The sequence below is a fragment of the Scophthalmus maximus genome, chromosome 6 (genome assembly GCF_022379125.1).
Source record: "Scophthalmus maximus strain ysfricsl-2021 chromosome 6, ASM2237912v1, whole genome shotgun sequence".
Classification (NCBI taxonomy): domain Eukaryota; kingdom Metazoa; phylum Chordata; class Actinopteri; order Pleuronectiformes; family Scophthalmidae; genus Scophthalmus; species Scophthalmus maximus.
In genome coordinates, this window is record NC_061520.1 from 18729016 (window position 1) to 18756626 (window position 27611).

At 41.5% G+C, this 27611-nt stretch overlaps 1 protein-coding gene across 13 annotated transcripts in view; it reads left to right on the forward strand.

Moving 5' to 3' along the window:
- Positions 1 to 27611, forward strand: part of slc2a9l2 (solute carrier family 2 member 9, like 2) — a 105096-nt gene that overhangs the window by 39850 nt on the left and 37635 nt on the right. For 10 of the 13 annotated variants that reach the window (XR_004793375.2, XR_004793374.2, XM_035630513.2 and 7 more), the window contains exons 10-11: positions 7996 to 8097; positions 8451 to 8526. Coding sequence is in view for 11 of the 13 variants with exons in the window: in XM_035630513.2 (XP_035486406.2) it covers positions 7996 to 8097; positions 8451 to 8526 (178 nt within the window). In the remaining 2 variants the exon portion in view is untranslated. The remainder of the gene's footprint in view (positions 1 to 7995; positions 8098 to 8450; positions 8527 to 27611) is intronic. The other 3 variants (XM_035630517.2, XM_035630516.2, XM_035630518.2) reach the window with 1 other exon arrangement.

A 27611-nucleotide genomic window follows, 5' to 3' on the forward strand; every position in this document is an offset into this window, starting at 1 on the left:
TATTAATCATATATATATATATATATATATATATATATATATATATATATATATATATATATATATATATATATATATATCATCATATTACATTTCTTTTTACTACAGGATATTCTGCTGTTTTTTTTAATCACTGATGGAAATATTAAGACTTGTGACAGAACCAAATGTTTTGCTCTTTCAAGTTCCGTGGGTGCCCGGGGACGCATCGTTTTTAATTGTGATTTCCATCACGGCCTCCATTCAAGCAGCAAACAGCTACAAATCACTTGCGTTCCTGAGAGGTAGAGTGGTGTGAGACTATGGGTAATTGCTTTTTTTGAAGTTATTTCAGGGAAAAATAAGTTTGCTGTGTTCAATTTAAATCCTTTTGGCTGGTGCTGTAGGAATACTGTCGCACCGAGCGCGATCCGGTGCTTCCGATACAGATTACAGGCTCAGACAACGCGGATAGTAAAAACACGGTGTGTCACACTGACAGAGCTCTGACATGTCACAGAAGTTTCATTAGAGTTTAGAGTGAAGCTGTTTAAACTGAGTATGATGATTGTAAGATGTGTAGAGCTAGTTTTACGTTTCCTGGCAGCGTTTGGATATTTCTCCTATATTTGTTCTGCACCATTGTCTAATAAGAATGTCAGTCCTCAATGCTGCTTTCTTGCAAGGTGCAATTATTTTGGCACCATATTAAGAGCGTATCATTCGGACTGTATGATTATAGTCCATATTTCATTAAATTGAATAATTATGATTGTTGCTATTATCACAGCAATGTTAAAAAATATATCTGTTCTTCTAAATGCATTTTTGGTCACTGGATTTAGGCAGTTTATCCCTGATGCCTCTCACCACAGGTGAAATGTTGCTACCGTCAAGACACTGTCCAAATGGTGTGAGTAGAACACAAAGTAGTCCAGGGGAAAAGGGTGGCGAGAAGATCAAATCCAAATCATTGCATTGCCGACGTACAGATTGATATTGGGACTTTGATTTGCAGCCATAAAAGGAGGCTACTGATTGACTGAGCTTCAAACACCAACATGTATCCTTCAGATAAGAATTTTCCCTCCGGCACAACAGCATCTCCCCATAAGCCACAGTCAATTCACCATCCTTCCTGCATTACTGATAACACCATGCCACTGGCTGTGCCACCTCTTTGACTGGCATTCACAACACAGACAAAAGTGATCAGAATGAAACTCGGGTTGTTATACTGAATGTGTTAATCAATCTGACAAATTACTTCCTATAAACTGTGAATCAGACGTGGCGTAGACTAATTTCTTGAGGAATATGTGACTACAATACAACGATGGCTCAAAGTATACTGCAGAACCACCTTTATTTGCCTTTTATTTTTAATGAAGCTCCATTTTGTTATTAAGCAAGGTGCTGCCACCATAATCTGCCCGAGGTGTACTTTGCTGTGGTATCCCTGCCACTCTCAGGGTAAAGCAAACACTCGCAAGAGAGAATTTTGTTGGGTGAAAAAGCCGAACATTTGACATCTTGCGTTTCGAGAGTGAACTCAAGTTTCTTTGTTTGCTCTTTTTCCTCAGACCAGTGTTGATATTTCATCGCTTGCACTTTGAGATTGCTTTTAGCAATGAAAAGTGCTCTATAAATGTAATTTATTATTATTATTAATATTATTATTATTATTATTATTATTATTATTATCGCCACGGAGCAGTTGCCATTTGTATGAGCCTCATGTTCACAATTGGGGACACTTTGACATCCGATGAGAACGAATAATTTGATTTGTGGTTTCGGGAGCTTGGAATATTTATGATATTCAAATCAAAGTCTACGTGCGGCTTTAAAGGGCCTTTTTTTTCTTTTCTGGTTTTAAGTGGCAAGCAGCTCATTGGTGAGGTTTAATCCCTAAATCCTGTCATATGTGCCTCTTAATATGACACGGAGAGCGCCGCAGGGTGCATTTGGCTGTTACTCTTATTACATTAACAATGCCCTAGAGAGCTGCCAACAAGCATGGAATACATTCTGACATGATATTCAGACATTTTACATATTCCAGACGAAGAAGGGGGAGACATGGCATCATGGAAAGCCCGGTATGTGCTGATAAAGTCAAATCTGCCCATTCCTGTAAACACAGTAAATTATCTGACAGAAGATTAGTCGTTTTTTTGTGCACTTTTTTGTGCAATTTGTGCAATTTGGTGTTAATGAGTTTCTGGTGCACCCGTAAGACACCTTTACCAAATATTGCACTGTAGGGAAGTTAATATTTGCTCTACGATTGCAGACAAGACGAGGAAGAAGGCTATCAATGATGGACTGTTGTGTGAAAGTGAGAAAGTTATGCGACACATGATATTTAAATTGGTAGGTGGCATTCAGCGGCGGAGGTGAACGTATAACTCATCATGACTGCGTCAATGACACAATCCAGGCCTGTCACTGTGCAGCATTGTCACAGAAAACCTCACACACAGGACATCAGAAGGATGCAAACAAATGTGCCAAAGAGCTATTTCTGATTAGTTAAACTTTTATATTCAAAAATGTGACATTGACCTGTGCACAGAGACGAACGTTGTCCTTGGACCCGAACAACCGAATGTGTCATCTTGTCCCAAGCTAATTTAACAGCGTCTGTTTTCAGCAGCTTATTAATGGGATGCCGTCGTTGCTTGCGGCGGTTTTCTGCACCACTGCTACAAGGACATCAGTTTGGTGTTGCAAGCACATTTGTATGACAAAACCGTGCGTCTCTTCTTTACCAGGACTCTAAGGTCTGTGGAGTGCACAGATTTTTAAGGGAGTGAAAACTGCTGCATGAAGATTGGTCGATGAAGAGGCGGCTCGCCTATGGAGGGCGATAGGGCTCCGCCCCTCCTTGACCCTCAAGAGAAGGATTAAGATAACAATAAATTCATGCTTATCAACATCAGTTTTTTTAAATTTTTTTAAATACGTTCAATGTATGACATTATTTTCATCATTTTCACTTGAGATGGTTTCCTGCTTCGGCCTTTCAGTGTCAAGTCGTGTTCCATGGAGTACCGCCCCTTTGAGATCTCTCTCATAGACTCTCATCTTAAAGCTCTTTTTTTTTGCAATACAGTCTCTATGGCTTCCAGGTGGGGCTCACCCCAACGCGTTTTTTGTCATACATAACCTGGTAGTGGCATTAAGGGGCTCCTCGGATGGTTTCATTTTCTGAATTGAGCAATCCCTCTTCCCACTGTGGTGTGTGTTATGGGCTTTTAAGTAGTAATATGGATTAAAAAAATGTCAATAAATATTTATCCACTTATGTATTACTTGACGGTCGGAAACTAATTTCTCGGATTACACATGACACAGCGAGGGGAGGGAACTAGTCGGGAACATGGTGATTTGAACGAGAGGGTAATTGATCACTTTGCTGCTTTAAAGGAGAGACGAGCAAATTTCGGTACAAAAGAGCGATGTAATTTAAATAGGGTTAAATATTGGATTTTTTACTGATCATGTATTCCCTTCAGATTCCACCCACCAACTGTGTTTCACGAGCAATTGGTCACCACAGTCTGTGGATTCAAGGATGTTCACTTGTATCAGGGGACCAGATGTCACAGAAATATAGAATCCTAACTCTTTTGAGTTTGGATTTTTGGGGTGTGTACCTCCTGACAGTATCCTCTTGTTTATAGAGTGGTATATGTTTTAAGGAAAAGCAATGCTTACTGTTAACAAAATAAAATCAGCTGTCAGTCAGCAGCGTTTTTTGACAGATTTGTACGTATAACGCTCGAAAGAGAAAGTCGAGGGTGACCGTACTTCCTGTCTCATGTCCACTGCAGTTATAGCAGTGTGAAAACGACAAATAAAATTAGGTGGTAAATGTCGCTGCCACCTGGGTTCAAACCTGACCCAGTTAATGGGTCCTCGTGTGTAGAGTTTTTGTCCTCCCTGTGTGTGTTCACAAGGAGTTTATCCAGATAACCTGAACACGTGTAGGTCCGGAAAACAGGCAAACTATGTGTCTAATGTGTGTCATGCACTGGCAACCTTTTCCTATCGCGCCGACAATGCGTGTTGGGATAAGCCCTGGCGACCTTGCACAAAAGAAGTGGGTGTAGAAAATATGTGGAATATGAGTCAGTGCAGCATTTTCAGTGTATTGCTGTTTTTTTTGTCTTTTTTTCCAGCCTCCTGTGACTGGAGGATGGCCACAGATCTTACAAGGAAAATGTTGCACTGATGATAGCCCCGTGGTAAACAGGCGTGTATCATGTAACCCAGTTTAGCTTGCTGACATTTGCTTACATGCAGTGTGTGTGTGTGTGTGTGTGTGTGTGTGTGTGTGTGTGTGCGCGTGTGTGCGTGCGCGTGCGTGCGTCCGTCTGTCCGTCCGTCTGTCCGTCCGTGTCCATGTGTGCGACAGTTTAGACAAACTGTCAACAACTCCAGCTGTTTCTCATATTTGTCAGCGAGGCCCCCTCACCTTTTGCGTTCCCCCTGTAGATGAATGGAATGACGTGGCACGCTGCGCAGTGTTGCAACGCTGACAAGCTTCTTCGGCCAAAAAAGATTGCGCCGCCTGGAGTGACTTGTTTGTTCATGTCTGTTTGCATCTGTTCATATCTCTCTCCATTGGCTTTGTGTGCATTCGTGCTGCTGTTGAATTTTTCATCTCATTAAATCTGAATGCGTCGTTACACTATATTTATTTATAACATTCTGTTTCTAACATCTAGTATTAGTCCTTTGTGAAACGCATCATGGGGAAAAAAAAAAGAAATAGAGATCAGGCATAAGATATGCATTTTCAATGCAGATTGCTATGCAATGACCTCATGCCCCCTTTTTTCTTGCGTCCCACTGCGCCATTGCCTTTTCACTGCGTCACACGACACTACACGCCTGGCCAACGTACTAGAACCATGGAGTGTTTGCCACAGCTCATTAAATCATATCGTATGTCGTCAAACCCTGGAGCCTTTTGGCAAAAAGTCTAAACACAAACAAATCTGACCTTATGGTGGAGAAGACGCGTTTCAAATTACAAATAATGTACGGAATTATTAAAATTCGCTGCTTTTATTTAGATAACAAATTAACATTTGCTTGCTTCCTTAAATTTGTGTTCGCCCGACAGAACTAAATGAACGCTTTGTGAAGAGCGTGATGATCTTTTCTTGCTTTGAGAAAATTTCAAGCCCGTTGACGTTGCCTTTCCATGCTGCCGAATACGAATATGATGTGCAAATGATGACCATGGTGACCTCTGGAGTCAGAAAGTCAATCTCTGACATTATGCTTACTGATTGCAGAGCATGTGGTTTTCCTTCGGTACATACTTGCACCTTATTTAAAGATAAACACAAAGGCAAGTGTCCACAGATCTTTAATCCCATGGGAGAGAGTTTCAAGAGCCATGTAGGGAAGTCCCTCAATAGTTTTAAACTTCAATGCAGGCAAGAACCTGACCGCATTGGGCTCTATAAATGATCGCAGGGATTTTGAATTGGATTCTGAACATGTCTTTATCCTACAAAGAAATTTGTGCGCTGATTGTCATGAGTGTGAAAAAAACAACAACCCAGCACTATTGTCAGTGTGTGTCAATCCATATTCAAAGCCTCCCCCAAGGGTTTAACCAGGGATGGTGAAGGGTCAGTGGTGCCTTGAGCTGGGACCAGTCGTCTTTAATTGCTCGTCTTCTTCTTGATGCGATGAATAATGACCAGACACTTCAGTCATGCCAACCCCCGAGGGGGCTGAAGTCGCCAGTCTGACCTCCTTAAGTGTGATACTTGCTTTGTGTGTTCTCACACTGAGAGATAGTGGTCCTTTAATCATGTTTCATCTGTAGTTTACTGTGTGAGTTTACATTGTGAGCACAAAATACACACAACCTAGAAACACATTATTGCATTATACAAGTCATTAAAATGATCTCTTCAGTCAGAAAGTGGTATCACTTATTTACTGGTCGTGTTATTGACACTTGCACATTTGATTGAAGATCTGCGGACTGAACACACTGTCGTGTGTGTGTTTCAAAGACACTTTCAGGCCAGAGGGTTGAATGTATGATTCTTGCTTTGTGTACTGTACACACACACAGGAGTGAACACCAGAATGACTAAATCAAGGACACACACAATGCACACATTCTTTTCTGTCTCCCAGGTTTGACCTGTGACTGATCGTAACATACACATTCATACAGTCAATAGAAAAACACACACACACACACACACACACACACACACACACACACACTCACACTCACACTCACACACACTGAGACTCATAAATATTCAGTCTCTTAGGCCTTCACAGACCTTAATGAGCTGGCATGAGTTTGTGCAGCTGCAGTGCGGATTTTGGCTGGAAGAGAAGTGTCCAGCGCCTATAGGGACAAGCGCACACACATACACACACACACACACACACACACACACACACACACACACACACACACACACACACACACACACACACACAAATGACCTTGTGTTACATTTCCCACCCTGGCTCAGCCCAGCTGTACAGGGACATATACTGTAAAAACAACAGTGACCTTTTCCGCAACCCCATGAAATCCCACTGTTCTGGCGAGCTGATGGCATGAATACTTTAATACCCCCCCGGCCACTGTGGAAGAAGGCCTGCAGTGGAGGGCGTAGCTTCGCTTGTGTTTTGACTGTGGCTGTGAATGAGTCAGATCTCCATTTTAAGCCCGACGCGGTGCCGACTAGAGCGAGAAGTGACTGTGGAATTATTGATGAACCGAACTGTATTATTATGTATGTGTAAGTCACTGTGTGTACCATATGGTGCATTATATATTGGGTGTATTTCGCCACTGTGTTCCAGTATAATTTCCCGGTGGCTTTAGGGATCAAGAAAGTAACTGCATGGTCTTCTGCCTTCAGCAAATTTTGGCATTTTTACTGTACTGTGACATACGACGGCGTATTAGGGACAATTTACGGGAAAAAAATGGGACTTTAATGTTAGAAATTCAGTGTTTTTTTCCTCCTGAATATTACCCCCCTCCCCAGGCTCCGTTAATTAATTTTTTCCTCCGATGGCCCTAATACGTGGTCGCAGTGAAGTCCCATAAAGCTACGTCATTATATTGCATACACAGTGTGATTTATGTACACATGCACATCATCGCAAATAGATCAACTGCTTTGCAAATACAATTTGAAATGTTTTAATAAGACACATTAGCATGCTACCATTACATATTGACCTCTTTATACTTTTGCAGGTATTTGGCCATAAACCTGGGCTTATTGAAACTTTGACCTGATGGTGCTAAATGAAAAGCTTAGCTGATCACTAAAGCCACCAAATGCACCACCCGCATCGTGGATGTTGGCACCAAATTCATGTCAACCCTTGTAATAGTTGTCATGATTCATGTATTTCACACACAAGTCAACAATATAGTGACATTTAAGAGGTAAAGTCACTTGTTCACGAAGTCAGTGATCTTTGTCCTCTGTGGACCGTGAATGTCTGTATGAATTAGGTTGGTAAGTAAGTTTTTGTTTGGTTGGTTGGTTGTGGGTCTGTATGTCCCGGGAGGGGGAGAATTCACTTTCACAACACTGTACATTAATTTCCACAAACCACATCCCGTGAATCAAACAACAGTGCAAACAGATCGGACCGCAAAGATAACAAACAAGGACTCCTCATGAACATAAAACATTAACGGACTGTTAACAGGCCTTGCTGGATTGGTGGATATCTTATTAAGTGGTTGCAGATACTAGGCATTTTGCCAAAGCTGACACTGATGCACTTTGTAGACCCGTATTTGGGTAAATGTCATTATAATTCATGACAGAGTTGTTGAGATATTTCCGTCTGGACCACAGTGGTGGACTGACTGACTGACTCACAGACTCGGTGCAATGCCATGAGCAATAACACTGTTCTGTAATCACGCGACAGTGTCACTGAACCCCCCCGGGAACGCCTATGATATTGCTTTTTTGTCCCCTTTCCCAGGGCTTGGTGATCGAACGAATCGGAAGGAAGCCCCTCCTCATATTCGGGTTCTCCGCCATGGCCTTCTTCTTCAGCCTCCTCACGGTGTTCCTTAATTTACAGGTGAGCCGCCCTCGCTGTTCTGCACTGACCTCAATCTGGACACACTGGGAGTGAAGGGGTGTCGCGGTGCCCTTACTGCGCTGCGACCCAGTTATAGTGTGAACAAATCAATAGCTACACCTCCGCAGCATGAAAACAATATTTAGTGTGTGCTCACATCAAATGTTATCAATACTTCAGACAACAAGTGTGCAATAGAACAATTTAATAAAGGAAATGTCTCGTATTATAGTTCACACTTTCCTGTTTTGGGATTTAGGCTGTTTGAAAAAAAGAAACAACCAAGAAAAGTAGGGTGTAGTGTGATATCATTATCATTATTTCTCTCTCTCTCTGTCCCTCTCTTCTCTCAGAACAGCGTGTCATGGATGCCCTACCTCAGTTACATGTGTATACTGGCTGTTATTGCATCCTTTTGCTCTGGTCCAGGTAAGCTGCTGACCTTTATTACTAGCTTCGATTTTGTCCTTATTACTTTCTTTCTTTCTTTCTTTCTCTTTTTAAATGTTTCCTTAATTTAAAAAAAACTAAAATTTCTTCGACGATCCTAAATCAGTGCTCCACTCCACATGAAACTGCGCATTAAAGTGACTTAGGAAATACTTCTAATAATCTTGCGGATCTAGTTCAGTAATGCAGTTGTTGAATAATCATGTGAGTCCTCACTTTCAAAACCTGCAGAAGAACAGCAGTCATTGCATGGTTTGTCCATATATATTTCCTTGTGAATAACAATCTCTCCAGGGAGTTTTCGATGTATCAGGGTGAGAAGAGATCTGAGTAGGAAAACATTTGAGAAAACAGAAAAATAGGCCGTGATTGCGCAGAGATTAACTTTGGGATATACATTTAATCTTCCTTAGCCAAGATATAAATTTCCTAAATCGAGAAAAAGGAAGCCATAGAAAGGTGAAACGCACACACGCACACACACACACACACACACACACACACACACACACACACACACACACACACACACACACACACACACACACACACACACACACACACACAGAGGACTCAGCCACTGTAAAAAAAAATTCACTGGTCAAAAAGTGCAATAACCAACTGTGCAATATTTATATTTATTCTCCACTTGCAACTATTGCTACTGCTCTGTATATAGTATTTATATTTTTAAATTTTTTTGTTATATTTTGTACATACCTATTGCTTTTTTTTTTTTCTTTCTATATTCTTTTATTTCTGCTGCCGTAACGACCAAATTTCCCCATTGTGGGTCGGATAAAGGTATATCTTATCTTATCACACACACACACACACACACACACACACACACACACACACACACACACACACACACACACGGATCTGGTGGCTCCACTGCAGTGCCACCCTGTCCCCTATCCTAACACCACCACTACAGCTTTTCATCCAGTGCCTTGTTCAGGTGCACGTCTGTGGTAATCGCTGAGGGCAGACCGATCATTTTTGCCATTTATTTTCCTCTGCGCAGCAGATGATTTATGGCCTGTTGAGACAAACAAAGCCCCATCACTGCTGAGTGACTGAGAGAGGGATGAGCAGGACATTCACATGAGGGATGACCCCCGCGGCGCTTCGATCTTGTGGGTGGATAAACGAGTGCCCACGGTTTCTCTCGAGTCATTTCACCATGCAAACAGTGACATTTTTAAAGTTGGATGAAAACACAAAGATTAAGTGGCTCTGTGAAAGTGAAAAACAGCAACTTTTGTATTTGATGTGATGATTCAAAGGGCAAAGCTGCAGTACAGCGTGTTCGCAGTCGTGTTTAAGTTATTTCTTTTCAAATCCTGAAATCTTCTGAAAAGCCTGAAGATCTCATACCTCATAGTATGTGTTTTTACTGAATCTAACTGAACCTGGGAAGATATGACCATCTGTGTTTTAACTACAAGTAACTAGAGAGAGATCTTAACACACTGCCAGTATTGTACTACATTAGTCATGCCACGATAGAAAATCGCTGTAAACAAATCAATGGTCTGTTACAGTGTTTGGACACCACCAGCAAATCCCACCATTTTTTATACAAGCAATGATTCAATAATGTCAGGTTTTCTAAAACTTGATGAATAATATTTAGTTAAAATACAGTCATTCAATGGAAGTAACCTGTATGCAGCTTCCAATTCACTGATGTGATCAATTAATCATTTCAATCCTTTTTTCTTTTTTTTTTCAATTCTTTTAATAACAGCTATTATTATACCTCTAAAGTGCAAAAAGACAACGGGTTCTTCTCCGAGACAAGCACCGGCAGTGTAATAGCGATAGTACTGTGGCTTTGGCAGCAGTTCTGTGCCATGAACATCTCGTCCAGTGTGACAGCGTGTTCGACCTGTCAGAGGTCAGTCCGAATACGTCCTCTCCTCATTTGGGGTCGCAGGGGTTGTTTTGTGACTGAGATGCAATCCACCTCATTAAGCTGCAGCATGGACCTGCTACGAGTGGTAAACCCGACACCTGGAGGAAAGTGTGTTTGGGCAGCGGCATCTTTAATGAAATTTTACATTCCTATTTCTCTGGTCGACGCACCTACGTGCCCTACCAAGCTTCATTATAAGCCCGGCATTAATAATTAGAGGAAACTATGATATATTCTTTCTGTTATTCTTCTCTCCCTTGCATCTTCGAAACCCTTTTTTTTTTACCAAACTTCCTTGATGTGATGTGGTTTCTGTCCAGCCCCTCTTATCAGACCCAGACTCTTGTCTTCTTTACGTTTGAGTGTATTGCAAATGGTCCTGATGTAGCCTCACCACTGTGAGCCATCCTCACCGGCTCATGGATGCTCTTGTCATCAGCCCCCTGCCGGCACAGCTCCTGCTTTCACGCTTTCACAAAATGCATTTTCTTTGTCTTCTATGCCGAGACTGTCTACGTTGCCATCGTTTGCCGTAGTGTTCCATTGATTTCTGTTACCTGTTGAATATCCATAATTTGACTGAGCTGGCAGCCTGCTGATTTGCTACATGTTCGCCGCATTTGCGTCGTGACACCTGATACTGGATTCCCGATCGGGACAACATTTTTGCAGTACAGAGTGAGAAGGTCAACCGTGTCCCGTGTTCTGCGAGGGTCCTTGTTCTCACCGTGAAGGGTGATTACAGCTGTAATCACAAAATCCAATCCGATGTGTGCCCCTTTGTTGTTTGTTCTAAAGTGGCCTATTGAAATGTCCTTGTTCAATACGAAATAACTCGGGGCGTAATTATGACTGTATTTGTTCACCAACAAACACATGAGTTTGGCCGTAAAGGGCAATAATGTCAGCAAAAATATTAATGACGCACTCAGTAATGATAATGAATAAAGATACTGATGGCACACTGATGCAAACAATGCCATATGGGCCAGGGTCATAACTTGCAGATGCCAAGTGTCAATTCCAAAGTTTTCAGCGAATCATTTGACTAACTGTTGATAAATTAATGTTTACGTGAAGCCGACGTGGATTTACACAGTTTATATTTGAAGATATGCTGTGTGGGTGTTCCACACTATGAAGCCTGTACACTCTGCGGTGGCAACTCATTTCCTCCACTGTATCTTTGCTTTGCAGACACTAGTTTACTGTTCTGTACACGGTGTTTTCTGATGTATTTCATGCATTATGGATACTATGCATTACGATTGGTTTTATTCAGCTTTTATCAAGCTTTGTCCCGAGAAGCTTCACACTGAGGTGTACTGTGTCAAGTTAAGGTACTCAGTCCTCATAAGTTTTTCGTTTGAGCAATTTTCCAGGAGGAAACATCTGAGGGACAAATGGCCAATGTGGCATCAGTTTTAATTCCTCCACTGTCTCTCAGTTCGCTCCTTTGAAGAGCAAAACCAGTTCAATTTTTTCTCCTCTAACACAGTTTGGCAGACGTAGTGGAGGCGTCGAGGTGTTTGGCTGCTTTGTCACTAAAATGATTACAGGCAAGAGTGAAATAGGTTAGATTAAAATCTGGACGCTGGAAAGTGCAATTTACTTCCAGTCGTTTCCAACTGCTCCAGCAAAGATTGGAAAATGGTTGGGGTTCGGGTGAAAGCCTGTTTTGGATGAATTTGACTCAGCCGCTGCAAAAGTGGAAGCCAGCTTGTGTTAACGAAGGGTTTATGTTTATTTTGGGGGGGGGTGTTTCAGTGCAGAAACATACAAACATTAAGATAAATGTATAACTTCTACTGAGCTGGTTGTATTTGGAATGTATAAAATACAAGGAAGTAAAGTTTTTCCAGTACAACAAAGCAGTGCTGGAATAGTTGATATATTAGAATGTTAAGAAATGTTGTGTGGTTTGCTTGTAAGCATCTACACAATGTTGCAACGACTGCTTTCAAATATCTTGAACATGTGTTAAGTGCAGGAAGTTAATTTATAGCATTTGACATGGACAACATCTCTTCTTGGTATTAGAGCTGCCACCTCTGAATACATGTATGATTAAAATCAATGCAAATGTGATTAATCCCTATTCTTCCTTCATATTACTATTCTCATTGTATACCTTCATCACTCAAGTTAGACCTGCATACAGTAACAGACAGGGTTTATATTTTAGATGTTAATTGCAACTTCTGGGTCATATTCATACTCTTCTACTTCTTCTACTTCTATCTATTTGGATTAAATTGTTTTACATTCGTGCATGTCACTTCACATTAAATATCGCTGCCTCAGTGGATTGTGGGGAGTCTATTTCTACTTTCCTTTCGCTTAGGAAGCTCCAGTGTACCCTGTGCTAAAGGAGATAGGAAAGGAAGCATTGGAGCACCTTTCCTAAACATTTAGAGAATCCCAACAGCTCTTATCATGGCTGCTGATGTAAAAACTTCCCGCTCACGTCAAGATTTAGGAAACTTTCGACCTCACCCTATATACACAAGGTGGAGAGGACTATTTACAGACTTGACAGAAAACAAGAGACAGGGGAAAGGACATGAATGTCAAAATAAAACGGGAAACAACAAACCCAAGATTCAGCAAAGACAAGCGATAACAAAAAGGAGCTGAACCAAGACAGAGACACACAAGGAAGAAACAATATTCATATCTTCATATACCCCTATAGCAGCAGTCACATCATTATTACCCTTTTTCCACCTTTTTTCTTTTTTTTCCTCCAAGTCAAGTGTAGCCTAACAGTCGTGCGATGAGACAAAAAAAGAAAAACCTGGATGAGCTCCGTTAAAAGGCCTCTGCACCTGGGAGCTATTTTGTAGGTGGTCACACCGGCACTTGATGATGGATGAGACCAGGGGCGGACTGACACATAAGGCCAGGAATCTGACTCTACCCCAGGCCACCGTCTCGCCATCCATCAGGCCGCTAATTTTGTGGACTAAACCTATTTGTCGGTGTTATAGGCAGCAGACTTAGAAATATGGCCTGTACATTCTTCTGAGAGGAACATTACATAATAAAATATATTTGGGACTGACGATGAAAAAATTCTGTTCAATGATGAGTCATACTCTTTCAACAATTTTTGCAGTTCCATGTTATTACAGGAGTGTGCTGTATAGTCATAACAGAAGCCCTGTGTAGATTATACTTATATTATGTAAACAGGTTAATTCAAAATAAGGTGAAATGCAGTCTTTTCTGGTATCCTCGCTCGATCTCTCTCCTCGCTCTCTGACCGCGGTTAAACATAAGTCCCATGACTGCTCTCTGGTTACAACTCTTCAGCTCTTAGGACCATTCATCACAATGGATGATTTTGATTCATATTATTGATAGACATAATCCAAGGCAGACTCAATATAGGATAATCGGTGTGGAGACACACACACGCACATGTCTACGAACTGCAGCAGTTCAGCGAGGCAGCCATCATGTCCATGTGAGGCAAAAGTTGCACTTGATGCAGGAGGTCCATCAGCTTAGCTGGTCAAGTTGATTCTGGCTCAGGCCAACATGACCACCGAGAAATCTCTGATCGGCCGTTCGCCATTGGATGACCGCAAACTTGGGGAATATGGACACACTATTGATATGGCAGAGGACAGAGACCAGACAATGATGGAGCAAAACACAAAAAACATTGTTGAAAATAGCCAACTCATAAAACTACAGTCCAGGGTGATATTTAATGAAATCCATAAACAGTGGTGACAGTGATATTTATCTTGAAAAATGTCCCTATGTGACCAGTGTTTTGAATTACAAGGCTGCAGGGTTTGTTGGGCTGCTTGCTAGTTGAGATACTGTTTTGGTGAAATGACAGTTGGAATAAATCTTATGAATTCCCTGAATGAAATATACGTGGCAACTCTGCAACAAATTACTTTCACCGCATAAAATCCAAAGGCTCAACTATAAAATAGATGAATAAATATAGAAAAACAAAAAGGAAAATGAATGATTAAGACTGCAAGCAGCATTAATAAAGGGGACCTTAATAAAGCTGGCAAGGGCAAAGTTAAAGCAGGGGGCATTGATTTTTGAAAATATTAGGGCCACAATTGAGCCCTTGCATTGAAACATAAATGCAATTGCATTCTGTCACATCTTCCTTCATTTATAATGCAGTCAATATGATGTTTCAGAATAAGCAAGCCTGTACGGATCTAACAAAGGAACACCTCGGCAATGTATTTTTAAATGTTTTTAGATGAGGTCCACTGCCTCAAGACGTGGATTATATGAGGCTTTGACTATCCAATAGCACTTGATGGGATAAATTAATTGTCGGTTCTGATCTCTTTAAAGATCAAATAATCCCCCAATGCCCAACAAGAAAACAGCCTTATTGGCAGTTTAGTCACTACAATGTTTTTTCAAAATTCCTTTTTATGGATATTGGTTTCTCCCAAAAAGTGTGCGTTTAGTTTAAAAATACTGTATAAAGGGGCATATAAACACTTAAAAATGATACTTCAGCTAAAATCTTTAAGCTTGGAAATATGCAGACCCGTCCTATTAGGGCTTCAACAAGGGTTGATATATTAAAGCTGCATGTTTGTGTAATGAAAAGTGTGACTCATAGATGGGCAGCAGCCAAGTAGACTGTGTTGCAAGAGTGGGTCGAGACACTTCCTCAGACAATTATATCAAATTCTAATGATTGGAAACTATTATAACTAACATGAATATTCAAAGTATTGATTATGAGAGAAGAATCACTTTGAATACTTCAACTTTATACCATTAATGCCTTATCGCACCTGCTCCTGTAGCACCTAATACATGTTCCCCACTTGCAAAACTACAGTACTTGCTGTTTTTCGACGTGCACCACACATTCAACTTTTAATTGGCGCGAGCAGCTGATGGAGGCTGAAGGAGAGAAGTGCTTCCGCAGAGAGGCTGATTTTCATATGGTTTCAGTCAGGTGATTGACAAGTGTGGAACCTCCTGTCTGCTGAGGAAATCTATTTGTCTGTCAATCACCCGTGGTGCAGTCATGTCGAGTGAAGGTTCAACTGCCTCCTTTCACTGCTGGAAGCTGGAACTGTGACTCATGGCTTTTGTGAAGCTAACCATTTGTCCGGCTGACTAGGGTGACATCCGACACAAACGGTGTGGAGGTCACACTGTGCGTTTTTTGGGGACGGAAATCGTTACATTACATTTACACTCCTGTGTTTGTCTTTTTCTGGCTTCCTGTTTTATGAATTTCTCACGTCAAATGTGCATTGTTTTAAAAGATGAGCGGGTCGTGGGTCGTTGAGTGTGTCAGATTCTATCCCCTGGTCAAACCAGAGGAATCATCTCCGCGAGCTGCTTCACAACCCCTGTGATGCCGGTGCCAATATATGAAAACAAACAAGACCAGATATAAGAAACAAACTAAACAGATCGGGTTAAACAGCATCATATCATGGTTCTGTTTCTGAATCCTGCAATGACAACGGGACGTCTGTTGCCATTTTGATACTGTATACATTGTTATTTTAGATTATAAGGGATCACGCAGACAGAGCCAAGTCCAAAATGTACAGGCTGAAAAGTGAGAAGTGTGTGGGGGGGGACATGTTTTCCTATAGTCCTCAGAGAGCTGTTCCATCTGTTGTGTTGATAAGTAGATGGCATCAACACTCACCAGATTGTCGCAGAGAGACTCCCCGAAGATGCCTTGATGTGCTGAGTACTTTGGGACCAGCAGAGTCCCCCCCTCCCCCATGGCTCGGATGTCATCGAGTGTAGGACAATTTTAAATCAAAACCACTTTAATTTTCCAGTGAGGATATGATGGCAAACACCTGCGCCTCGATGGTCTTCAGTTTCGCTGGAATTACTGAGGCACTAAAGTTTTTTTATGCCCCCTCCGGTGTCAATTTGTCCCTGAGATTTAGAAGAATGGGGTCTGGGTTTTTTTCTAGAGGGAAGTTTTTGTGATACTGTCATTATGTAAATTCACGGTAATTAACTTCCCGTGATCTGCTTCCCATCTATGGGGTGATTAGTGTGTCCAGTATGTGTACAGATGCCTTTGAATGTTTAATGAGTCCAGCGTGATCATGAGAGAATGTGAGGCACTTTCACCTAACATTTAAAACACATAAATATGACACCGCCATCATGAAAGTGTTCCGTTTGATTGATACTGTGTGAAGTGTAATTCTCCGGTAATCACCGAAGGCAACAATTATCTCAGCTTGCATCTCACTCGATACTTGGAGAAGCCCCAACACGCTTTATGGTGTTGTGCCTAATGATAGCAGTGGCTCAGTGGTTGTAGCCACAATGAGATTTACTTACTTTAATTCACAGCTGCATGTGCTGCCTCTGTGAACCTTTCACATCATTTACAAGACTTATTTTTTCTCCCTGAGTAGGCATACACATTTAAAACAGTGAGCTGTGTTACTCTATCAAGGTGATGACTGTGAAGAAAGAGGAGGTGCTCTACGAACTACCCGACCCCCCCAGCCCGTGTATTTCAAACACAAGAACCAATTTGGCAGGGACGCGTTGTTTTAGAGTTATCAGCGAGATCATCGCGACGATCACAAGCTTGCGTGCATATAATTGGTCAATGCCGCTTCTTGCTTGATGACCCGTGACGCATTTTTCTTTTTGTGAAATGAAGTCTTAATTAAAGCCATTTGGCAAAGATGATACAAATCTTTCATCATCAATCCAAAATTGTTCCTGGTGGTCCTGGATTGAACTGTTAAGCACGTCCTCAAATGGCCCCATGTCAGAAATATATTCAACTGCTGCCACGGCCCGCGTCTGAAAAATCAGCCGGACTGACGGCCCATTCACATTACACCAGAAAAAGCTCTTTTGCTTTGCATTCATGTTCTCGTCAGCACAATATTTACCAAACAGTGGTGGCGCAAAATGCACTGCCTCTGTTATAATGGTTATGTTTCTGACAACAGAACAGCACCATTTCAGAGACCGGGGCGTCTGTTCAGAGCCACCGCAAGGCACCACGTGTGCGACAATGGCGACATGTCTGACTAAAGTTGTATAAAAGTTAAGGACCGAAAACACACCTACCCACACACGAACCAAAACGATAGAGGTGATGTTCAAGTTGACGTCTTAAAAGGGATAGTTCACTGATTTTGAAGTGGGGTTGTATGAGCCCCAATGTTGCAGAAGGGACCACCGAAAAAGGCCTTTTTTTTGCACATTTTTAAACGTTACCTGAAAAAATATGTATATCTTTTTCACTACTTTAGTTTGCTGCCAGACAGCCGTTTAAGTTGTGCCATGTATTACTGCGCCAACTTGCCGCGGTACCATTGAGTCGAAAACAGCTTATTCTGTGGACCGTCGCGATATTGGCGCAGTAATACATGGTCGGAGCGTGCTACAAAAAAAATAATTGCATAATTATACGGCTACCTGGCGGCAATTTTTTTTTTTTAGGTACCTTTTAAAAATGTGGCGAAAAAGACGTTTTTCTGGTGGTCCCCTCTGCAACAGTGGGACTCAGACTTTCGCAACTTCCACTTCTCCCCCAAACTCCGTAAAATGACATCCTGCACGATCTCCACAAGGTGACATATGGACTATGCATAAGTAACTCATATAACCCCACTTCAAAATCACTGAACTATCCCTTCAAGACTCGCAGCTCACTTGATTTGGGTTGTGTCGATATGTTTGAGTTGTGTGTTCAGCCGGTTGTCCCCTTGCTCTGTCAACACACACAGTGCAAAGATAGCATGGGGAAAAGCAATGCGAGACTAACCGCAGCGATATGAGGCACAGTGCCCTCATTCATTAAGGTATTTTCAGATCTAATCATTATGTTTAATTAGTGAATGCTTATTACGCAGCTGAAAAATGATTTGAATTAATCCTTGTGACACCCTTGTCATGTGAAACAGAGATTAACCTGTTGCTGGATGAAACATTTCACACCCAGGCTGCCACCCTCCAAATTTAGCACCTCAATGTGCGTATTGATATCATGTCGGTGGGTTTTATAGTGTAACTCGAGGGAGCCTGTGCAGAAAGAAGCATCGCAAAAAAGCTCATATTCTTCCTCAGATCACTTTGTCTTTTTTCCCTTGTCTCACTCCCTTCATGTCTTCCCTTCAGTGAGCCTGCTAGAGAGGAAATCTGTCATCCAAAAACAAAGTGAGCCCCCCCAAGCGAACAAGGGTGCGGGATCATTCGGAGCTTTCAGCCTTCACAGCCCCCCCCAAAAAAGAGAAAGTGTTGTGACAATAAAGTTTCTCCACTTTTGAGCAGATGACAGCAATGATCTCTAACAAAAAAAAATACTGATGAAATATTTTTCAAAAAAATGACAGTGGGCGATAGCAGAACAAAAGCAGGGAAGCATTCTTTCAGCTCGGTTGTCCTGTGAAGAACTGAATACTTTCCGTATTAATTAGAGCTCATGTTTTTCACCCGTCTCTGATTAAAATATAAAAAATACTTTAACCTTGTCTTTGTTTTGATGACATCATACATGCAGGACAACATTGTAAAGAAATCAATTATAATAAGAGAGCTGGAGATCTGCAGAAACTTTTTTTCCCCCTCTCTTTTGTCACTGTCTGACCCATACAACCTTCCACCCACTGCAGTGAATAGTATGAAAGAAAGCCATTTTGTAACCGGGCTTTAAAAGAACCACTTGACATTATATTACTTCCATTCTTTTATAGAAATTGGAACTGCATTTAAATGTGCTTGGCAGCTACAGTATCTTTCATCAAAGTTCCCTTTTTGATTTGAGGGGGGACGACATTCAGGGGCAAATATGTGAAACATAACAGTCTGCAGCATTCACTCATTTGTTCCTCCACCTGTGTGCTCCTCCAAGTCTCTCCTCCCACATCAGGGGTGGGGATCTGTTCGGATCCAGGGCCATTTGACATGTTTTACTTAGTTCGCAGGCCATACCCGTGTGATTGAAGTGTGAGCCTCTTAGCTATGGGCTCACTCACCACAAAATGTGCCGGCATGAAACTGTGTGTAAGGCGTTGTGAAAGACGCTTGCTGGCCGCCCTAAATTCGCCAAAGAGCTTTAATTTATCAAAGCGCATTTGTCCTTGCAACTCGTCTATAGCTCGACTGGATGACGCTTGAGAACCAGTGCAAATGTTGATCACGGTTATATTTAACAATTGACATTAAACTTAAGTGTGCAGGAAAGTTTGGCTTAAAAATGACATGCCAGACTGGTCCATTACCAACTTTATGCTCTATTCCTACAGGCATAATGTGATATGAGATAAAACGCTCTGTGGGGTTGTTCCACTTCTCTTCAAACAAATGGAGCGCAAACTCGCAAGATTCCTCAGATATCATCTGTATTTTTTTTTCTTCTTTCCTGCCTCTAACATAAAACTGTGGAGGGCAGGGTCATCTTTTGTACGTGCGCTATCATGTTGACCTTCCCGAAGAAAAAATTAACTTTAAACTGTAGCTTCTATCTGTAGAACTTCAGTCCTTTCGTGCTGTTTGGCACTCACCCTTACGGTCAAGGTACAAGACACATTAATTTCCTCTTAGATCAAGATGAAGGGTCTCTATGGTTTTCCCTCTACACCTTTTTCTCCTGCAGTGAGAAACAAATAAGCCCACCTGGTGTTCCTGAATGTTGTCTGTGAGTTAAAAATGCAAATGATATTCTTTTGTGCACTATGGTGAGAAGCTGCCTGGACTTGAATATTAAAGAGCAGCATAAGCAGTAACTATAGATACACATTGTTCATTGTTATTGCTATTATTTTTATTATTTCTGAAGGAAATAATTGTTGTTCCCGGTAAAATCACCCTGAATCATTCATTGTCCTAATGTAAATTGTGTGTTGGCAAAAGAAAATGGCTTGGTCCGCACTGTTTGCAGGCAGATCACAGGACACAAATGCTCGCTTTGGCTTTGTTTTTCTTTCGCCCCTTATACATATGTTTTCCTTCAAAATATTTTTTCACAGACTCAAATTGGATAATATAATATACTAATAATTGGTGGTGAGGCTGTAGTAAAAGTTTTTAATCATGTGTAAATTTCATTTTAAAACAAAAAGTTGAATCACAGTGAAAAATCTGTGCCAGTTTGGACTATGGGGCCATGAATGATGGTGCATGCAGTGCAAAAAAATAGTAGAATTTCCTCTTTTGAACACATGAACCCATCATTATTACCCTGAGCACCAGCACAGCCACACGATAAGGGTATTATTTTCCCCAGTGTGCATATATATGTATATATATTTATAATTTATGATCATATAGAAATATGTTAGAATTTCCCACCAATAAGATTAGAGATACAATCTACAGCTTAGTTAGATTAACCATTCATTATTCAAATGACATCATGATGAAATAGAATTATTATAGTTAGAGTATAGAGTTAGCATTGCCTGAAAGGGGTAGATACTGTACAGCACAGACACGTAGGGTAGACACTGCCCCTGCTTGTCATTAGGTTGTATATTAACTCAGTTCTCAACTCCGTTCTCCTGGAAAACGAAAAGACCGTCGCAGGAAGAAAGACAGAGGAAGTTGCAGTTGCAGAGGTAGTTACAAAGTGCTGCCAAACGGCCCCCAGGGTCTGAGACAGAAGATTACTGAACAAGATGGATCACCTTTCACCTGGGAGTGTGGACACAAACAGGTATTGGACAGCCAGACATGCTATCGAGAGAGTCTGCAGGTAATGAGAGCTACCAGGGGGCGAGATGTGCACACCTGACTAGAGTGGCATCTGCTGCTTTTTAGGAGCCACAAGCAAAGTACAACGGGGACTGAAGTGATGAGAGGAAACTCGAGTGAAGTCTAGCCAAGGTGAAACCTAATGATGTGTGGCAGACAATATTAGAGCAGGATTTAATTAGATGAGCGGAAGGAATGAAGGAAGAAGTGAAGGCTGATGGACTGTGAGTTTGTGCGAGAGAGAAGTGGTCTCTGTACACCTGCATTTATTTGCCTGTGGATGTGCTTGGTGGCTCTTATCATCTTTTGCCACCTCATTTGGTTAATGTCTTGCTATTTATATGCTCCTAATAGTGCACAGACAAGAATCTGCCAGTATTTTTAATATCCCCGTCCTGCTGTACTGTGTGTGGTTTGAATGATCTGTCATTTTGACACTATGAGCGATAAGGTAACACAAAGAACCTTTTTTAAATCCACGTAGCCACAGCAACATTTAATACAAAAGCATTAATCATAATAAAGAAATCCCCAGAATTCCTTTTAATTCTCATTTGTCCCCGCTTTGATTGCATCCTGCGTTTACCAGAGGAGCAGAGCCCTGATTGCTGCCATTCCTTGCCTGGTTTCCCCCACAAATACCGTCGTACATTCCAAGGCCAATGTCTCCTGTGAGACCAATACAGTCGCTACGGAATAGTACACTTGCGATGCCGCCAGTTTTTAGGATTCGTCCCTGACTCTCGAGCACCAGCTGGGGCAGGGTCTCTGAGGGAAAGACAGACTGAGGGCTCTTTATTGACTGTATCTGCATTTACACATTACAGTCGAGAGCTGTAAACCTGAGCTATGGCTGCAGGCGTGTTACAGGGCGAGGGGATGTCATTATGACCAGCATGCAAAAGAATGCAATGTGATTTGATGTGTTGTACAAAGGTGTAGATACATTTTTCCATTGCCTTCAACAAATGCGGGATTTCGGCAACTTGACCAAACTGGAAGTGATAACTGAAAAAAATATGAAGGTTAACAACCCTGTCTCCTGGATGAGAGTCCCGTGCTTGACTCGGTCGTCCACCATGATATCTACTGTACACGTACGTTGGCTCTTTATACCTCTCCGGAGTTGTGAAGGCTGCTCTGGCAGAAAGCCCTTCAAAGCTGCAAAGAGTGCACAAATGGACAAGATCAATTCCTGGCATGTTCTTGGTTACCATCCATGTTCTCTGCCATGCTGCATGTGTGCTGCTGGTTTACCCGAACCATTGCGGACTCATTGGACCGGGGGGCAACAGAACTACAGACTACACCATTTCAAGTTCTGAAGCTACCGAGCAGTGGACAGAGAGACATTCGTTGATCAGTTTAGCATGGGAAGAGTCAGCAGCTTTGTAAAGGTGCTTGTCAAAAATCAAATTAAAAGTACATCACCGGCCCTCTTGTCTATTTAGTTCTGAATAAATGATTCCCCTTCAATAGATGCTTAAAATATTTATCTTTGTCAATTTGTGTGGCATCTGAAAAGCCACAGAGGCGTCACTTGTACTATATTTCAAACCAGCAACGTGAATGAGTGTGTGATCTCCACGGCTGCATTCTGTCACCGGTGTCAACATCCATGAGTCTGGAGAGTTGCAAAGTGACCCTGGCTGACCTCTATGAAGGAAGGAGTAGCAACAATTTGTGGTTTTTCAGTTGCTCAAATTCTCTCAGTATCGAGAGTATTGATTGGTTGACACGGGGCAAAAGGCTGAACCAGCATTTTCTCGAAATGAAGTGCTGCCACACCTCTGCCCCGCTGCATTTGAACCCTGACCCTCTTCAGTTCTTTATTGTGGAGGACCTTACCGAGCAAGGACATTGATCACTCTGTGACCACGAGCTCCTCCGAGCAGTCTCCTCTGACTTCCCATGGCCATCCCAGGGCAACCTTGGTCCTACGGTAACTGCATTCCAAATTTGATCATAGCTGTTGCCGACAGGATCTTCGAGGCTGCTCTTTTTGTTTTTTATTATCCCACAGCCCCGGACGAACATCAGCGGGTGATACAATCAGTACGACTAATCATCACCTCTCCTGTTTCCACGGACTGTCATGTTAAGTTTATAATCAAGGCTGCGGCTTTGTCACAGCCAACTCCGCATCCTCTCTCCTCTGGTTTCCAGCTACGATATCTGTTCCAAGCTGAGAGAGCAAAGGTGCATCATGGGATCATGCGGTATTTCTTTTGGGTTTGGGCAGAATCCATTACCTTACTGTAGTTTTTTGTGTCAGATGAGCATGTAGAGAAAAAAAAAAACCTGGGTAAGCAGGGAGATTGTCAGATGCTCCTGTTTATCCTTGGTGAGGGCTCCGTCGGTTCTTCTCTCTGCCAGGAGAGGGAATCAGATTAATGACGTTTGGCCGTCGCCACGGGGGTACACAAACTGTCTCCATTTTCCATGAATAATTACATCAGTAACTTTTATCGATTTATTTGACTCAGGCACACTTCATTGAGTCCTACTCCAAGACAATCTGCTGATTTTAACTACATGCTGTTGTTTGCATGCTAACATATTAGTTGAAAAACTGGACATTTCCTGCAGTGTCCTTTTGTGTTTTTTTCAATGTGTCATATCAGTAATTTGACACTTAGGAACAATTCTACTTTTTTCTGGTGCAGCAGCTCCGCGGTGGAAACCTGCCTCTTTTACAAATTCTCCTCCTGAATGAGATTTAAACTTCTTAGCTATTAGCTCACTCACTTGAACATTTCCCTTTACAACACTGTCTCTGTCAGAATGTGGTCGGACCAGCTGAAAGCAGCTTGTCAGACACAGACACTCCACTGAGGAGCAATAAGGTTATCAAAATGCATTTCTCCTCTCAACTCATCCAGATTAGTTGCACGTTGCAGACGTTGCTTTTTTTTTCTTCAGCACTGTGAGTTTGTCCCCACAAACTAGGGACACTGGCTCCATCATTTGTCCATTTCTCTCGGAGAGCGCCACATTCTACTTCTCTTTTCTCGGCAGCGGGTGAATGTGGTGTGTCATTTTCTTTTCCTCCTGCAAATAGCTGTTTGGAGTATTTTGCAAATTGCTGTGCAATTTCTTGTTTACCATTTACAAATTATATTACTGGTTTCTACTTAATCTGTTAGAAATTGGTCAAGGTCAAACAAGGAATACAGAGCTTTCGCTCTAGCTTCTGACAGCAATATCCTTATTGATTGTTCTATTTCCTTGACTCTTTTTTGCCTCTCTCCTCATACACAGAATTGAATATGATTTCCTCCCTCCACACAGTGTTACCGGTTTAACTTCCTCTGTATCATGGATCGCCTTAACAGTTGATCTAATTTTAATCTTGAAGTTCTTCCATTTATAACCGGGAGTTATTTAGTTTTCAAAGGTCAAGGTACAATTTCATAGTTATCGAAGCATGATCTCACAGTGCAGTTAGATTTATGGTGCCCTGATACATGTTTCTTGAATATAAAAAAAGCCTATCTTGGGTAATTTTGCAAAGCAAAAGTATTATCTCTTATTTTATTTATTTATTTTTTTGGGGGGGGGGAGACAGCTGTTTACACATCTATCAGGCCTGTTTCCTTGACTGTCTCATTATTTAAGCAGGTATGTTCTGATCTGAGCTACGTTCTCTATCATTTTGTGCATTCATGCTTGACTCAATATTTCGTTTAGATTGTCTGCAGTGCGTGTTATACCTTCGACTTTCTGAATCCATTATTTCAACAACCCTTTTCATTAAGTCTGGGCCTTTTTCAGGAGCGTTGTAGACATTTATAAATGATACCCATCACCTCATGAATTTTTTTCCCACTGCCATTGCATATCCACCTTCCTTGTCTGCAGTGTAAAAGCAATGTGAGGCAGTGTTAGTGCAGCAACTCCTCTTTTTGATGAGTGATATACCCGAGCATTTCTTCAGCTTTTAATGTTCTACTTTAACATTGTGTGAAGGACATATTAAATATCTCCCATTTCTTTCTTGAGTTGAAGGAAATTACTACGCTGAATGGGGCTCTTGAAGCCATTCACAGTATGAGATTATTTTTTAGTGTTTGGATATATTGGAGGTTGGTTGATTTTTGAGATATCTACCCCTGGATTTATATTCGGAGTATTATTAGGAATCTTTGGACTCAAATTATGGTTTGCAGTCCTGTCAATAAGTGAACAACAAAAAAATCAACACATTAATAAGGGAAGGAGAAGGAACAATTGCCCTTGGACTTTACACTGATCGTCTCGTGTGTATTATCTTAGTTGTGTAAAAATGGCAATATTCTCTTTAGGCATTATGAAGAAAAAAACCCAAAGAAACAGAATATATACACTTGTGCTATAGCCCTTATTATAAAATCCTATGTATCTTAAAAAAAATCTTAGAAAGCATCCTTTTTGTTTATTGCAATAGTCCAATAGCTCCTCCATACTTGCCACCATTTTTGTAGTTTGCTCTTTGCGTCTGTTATTTTACTTTTAAATTTTTGCCTCCGGGTTGCTCCTGATCACAGGTTCGTTTGGCCCCTCTCCATAATGTAATGCATTAGCAATTCGCAGTAATATCCCCCGCATGTGCTTTCTTTTTCTGATGGTGGACAAAAGGAAACCCATTAAAGTCTCATAACATTTTAGCTACACCATCCGTATCAGTCTTCTATTTGACTTATATGACTCATGACTTAATACATGTAACTCATTGCACCAGCTGTTCTATAGTTGTGCGGTGCATTGGTTGAAATGTTGGTTCCTGTCTGAGCCCCCAATTTAAAGAGAATGAAAGAAATTGGCATTCTTTAATTCATTTTACACTTCATTTCATTTAATCCTATTGAAATAAGTCTAAGCAATGACTCCTAATGGAATCAATTCGTGTTGAAATTGTGAAAACGGCTTAGCGACATGACAACGTTAAAGTATGTGAGGTATTTAATTTAAAACTCACGTGAACTCAAACATGCTGCTCATGGTCAATGTCAAACATTTACTCACTCGCTGTGTCTGCATGGAAACACACTGTTCAGCATGTGCATGGTTTTAAATGACTGTCCAAGTGTTTTGTCACTGTAGTCATGCTGCTGTGTGTGTGTGTGTGTGTGTGACAAGAAAGTTCCATGTGTTTGTGTGGGAGGGTAGTATTCTGCTAGTGTGACATGATTATCCTATTATATAATAAGAGTTTATTTATAGCGTGTGTTTGCGCTGTTGCTAGATAATATCGTTCATTTATGAGTGGTGGAGCAAACCACCAGTCCCTACAAGGGCAAAGGTTGTGCTTATAAGAAGTCCTCCAGATTGAGGGAAACTCAAAATTTTTTGAATCATTTTCCACGGTTAGAACAAAAATTCATACATATTTTTTTTTGCATTCATGGAAAATGTATAGCGCGTTAAAAGCGTGGGTTTTAATCCTGACCTTGTTGCAGCCATAACGTAGGATTGCTGGTACACTGATACAGATGATCTGCTTAAACCCCTGTCAGAAGAAATAGGGATTGGGGGGAAAAAATTGTCTCATGCTGTTGCCCTCTTGCCACTGTCCCATCATCTGGCGCTCTCTGCCGGAGGCACAACGGATCAAGGTTTCAACACTGGTAGTGTGTGACCAACCACCCGGAAATGTGATGTCCCAGGAGGTCAAGCTGAAACAGAAGGCAACGCATTAAGCCTCGTCACAAACACCACACTAAAGGAATTACTTTCAGTTTTTTTGTAATGTCAATGCTGAAAGTTGTTTTTTTTACACGCAAAGCACCATTTGTATGCACACGCCAATTATTCTTTGGGTTGTGAGATTTTATGCATGCATTACCCACCTGCTCAGTGATGCAGAAAGTGCATGACCAGTTTGGAATGTAAAATTATGGACCTGTACATTAGCCAATTTGTGTTAGAATTGGTGGAAATGAATCTTCCGTTCAAACGGTGATATAGTGGAAACACCACCTCATTTACACAGTGGGTCTTTTGAGATGCGAAACAAGTATTCACATATTTAGGCAAAAACTACAACACTGGGAGATGTTGTGTTATTGCTGTAATGGGGAGGGGGACAACGCAGGTTTTTCTTTTTATCAGTAACTTACTCTCGGATTAAACGTACAATACACAGTGAGCTGCTGTGGCCTTTGGCTGGGAGGGAAACCTGCATGCTTTCATCACACATCATTCAACACATGCTGGTTCATCTGAGGCCCTCCACGGACATATGCTGGCCAAATATCATGCGTGTCCTAATTAGTGTACCCAAGCCATCTGAGACGAGAACCGCGATGAAAGGCTAAGCAGATCAAATTGGACTGACATGGAACATGTCGTGCACTCAATTAGGCACCTGCACCCCGTTCATTTGTATCCTGGAAATAGCTTCACAACTTACATTAGGTTTCCCCCCCACCGCAAATATAAGACTTATGTGCTC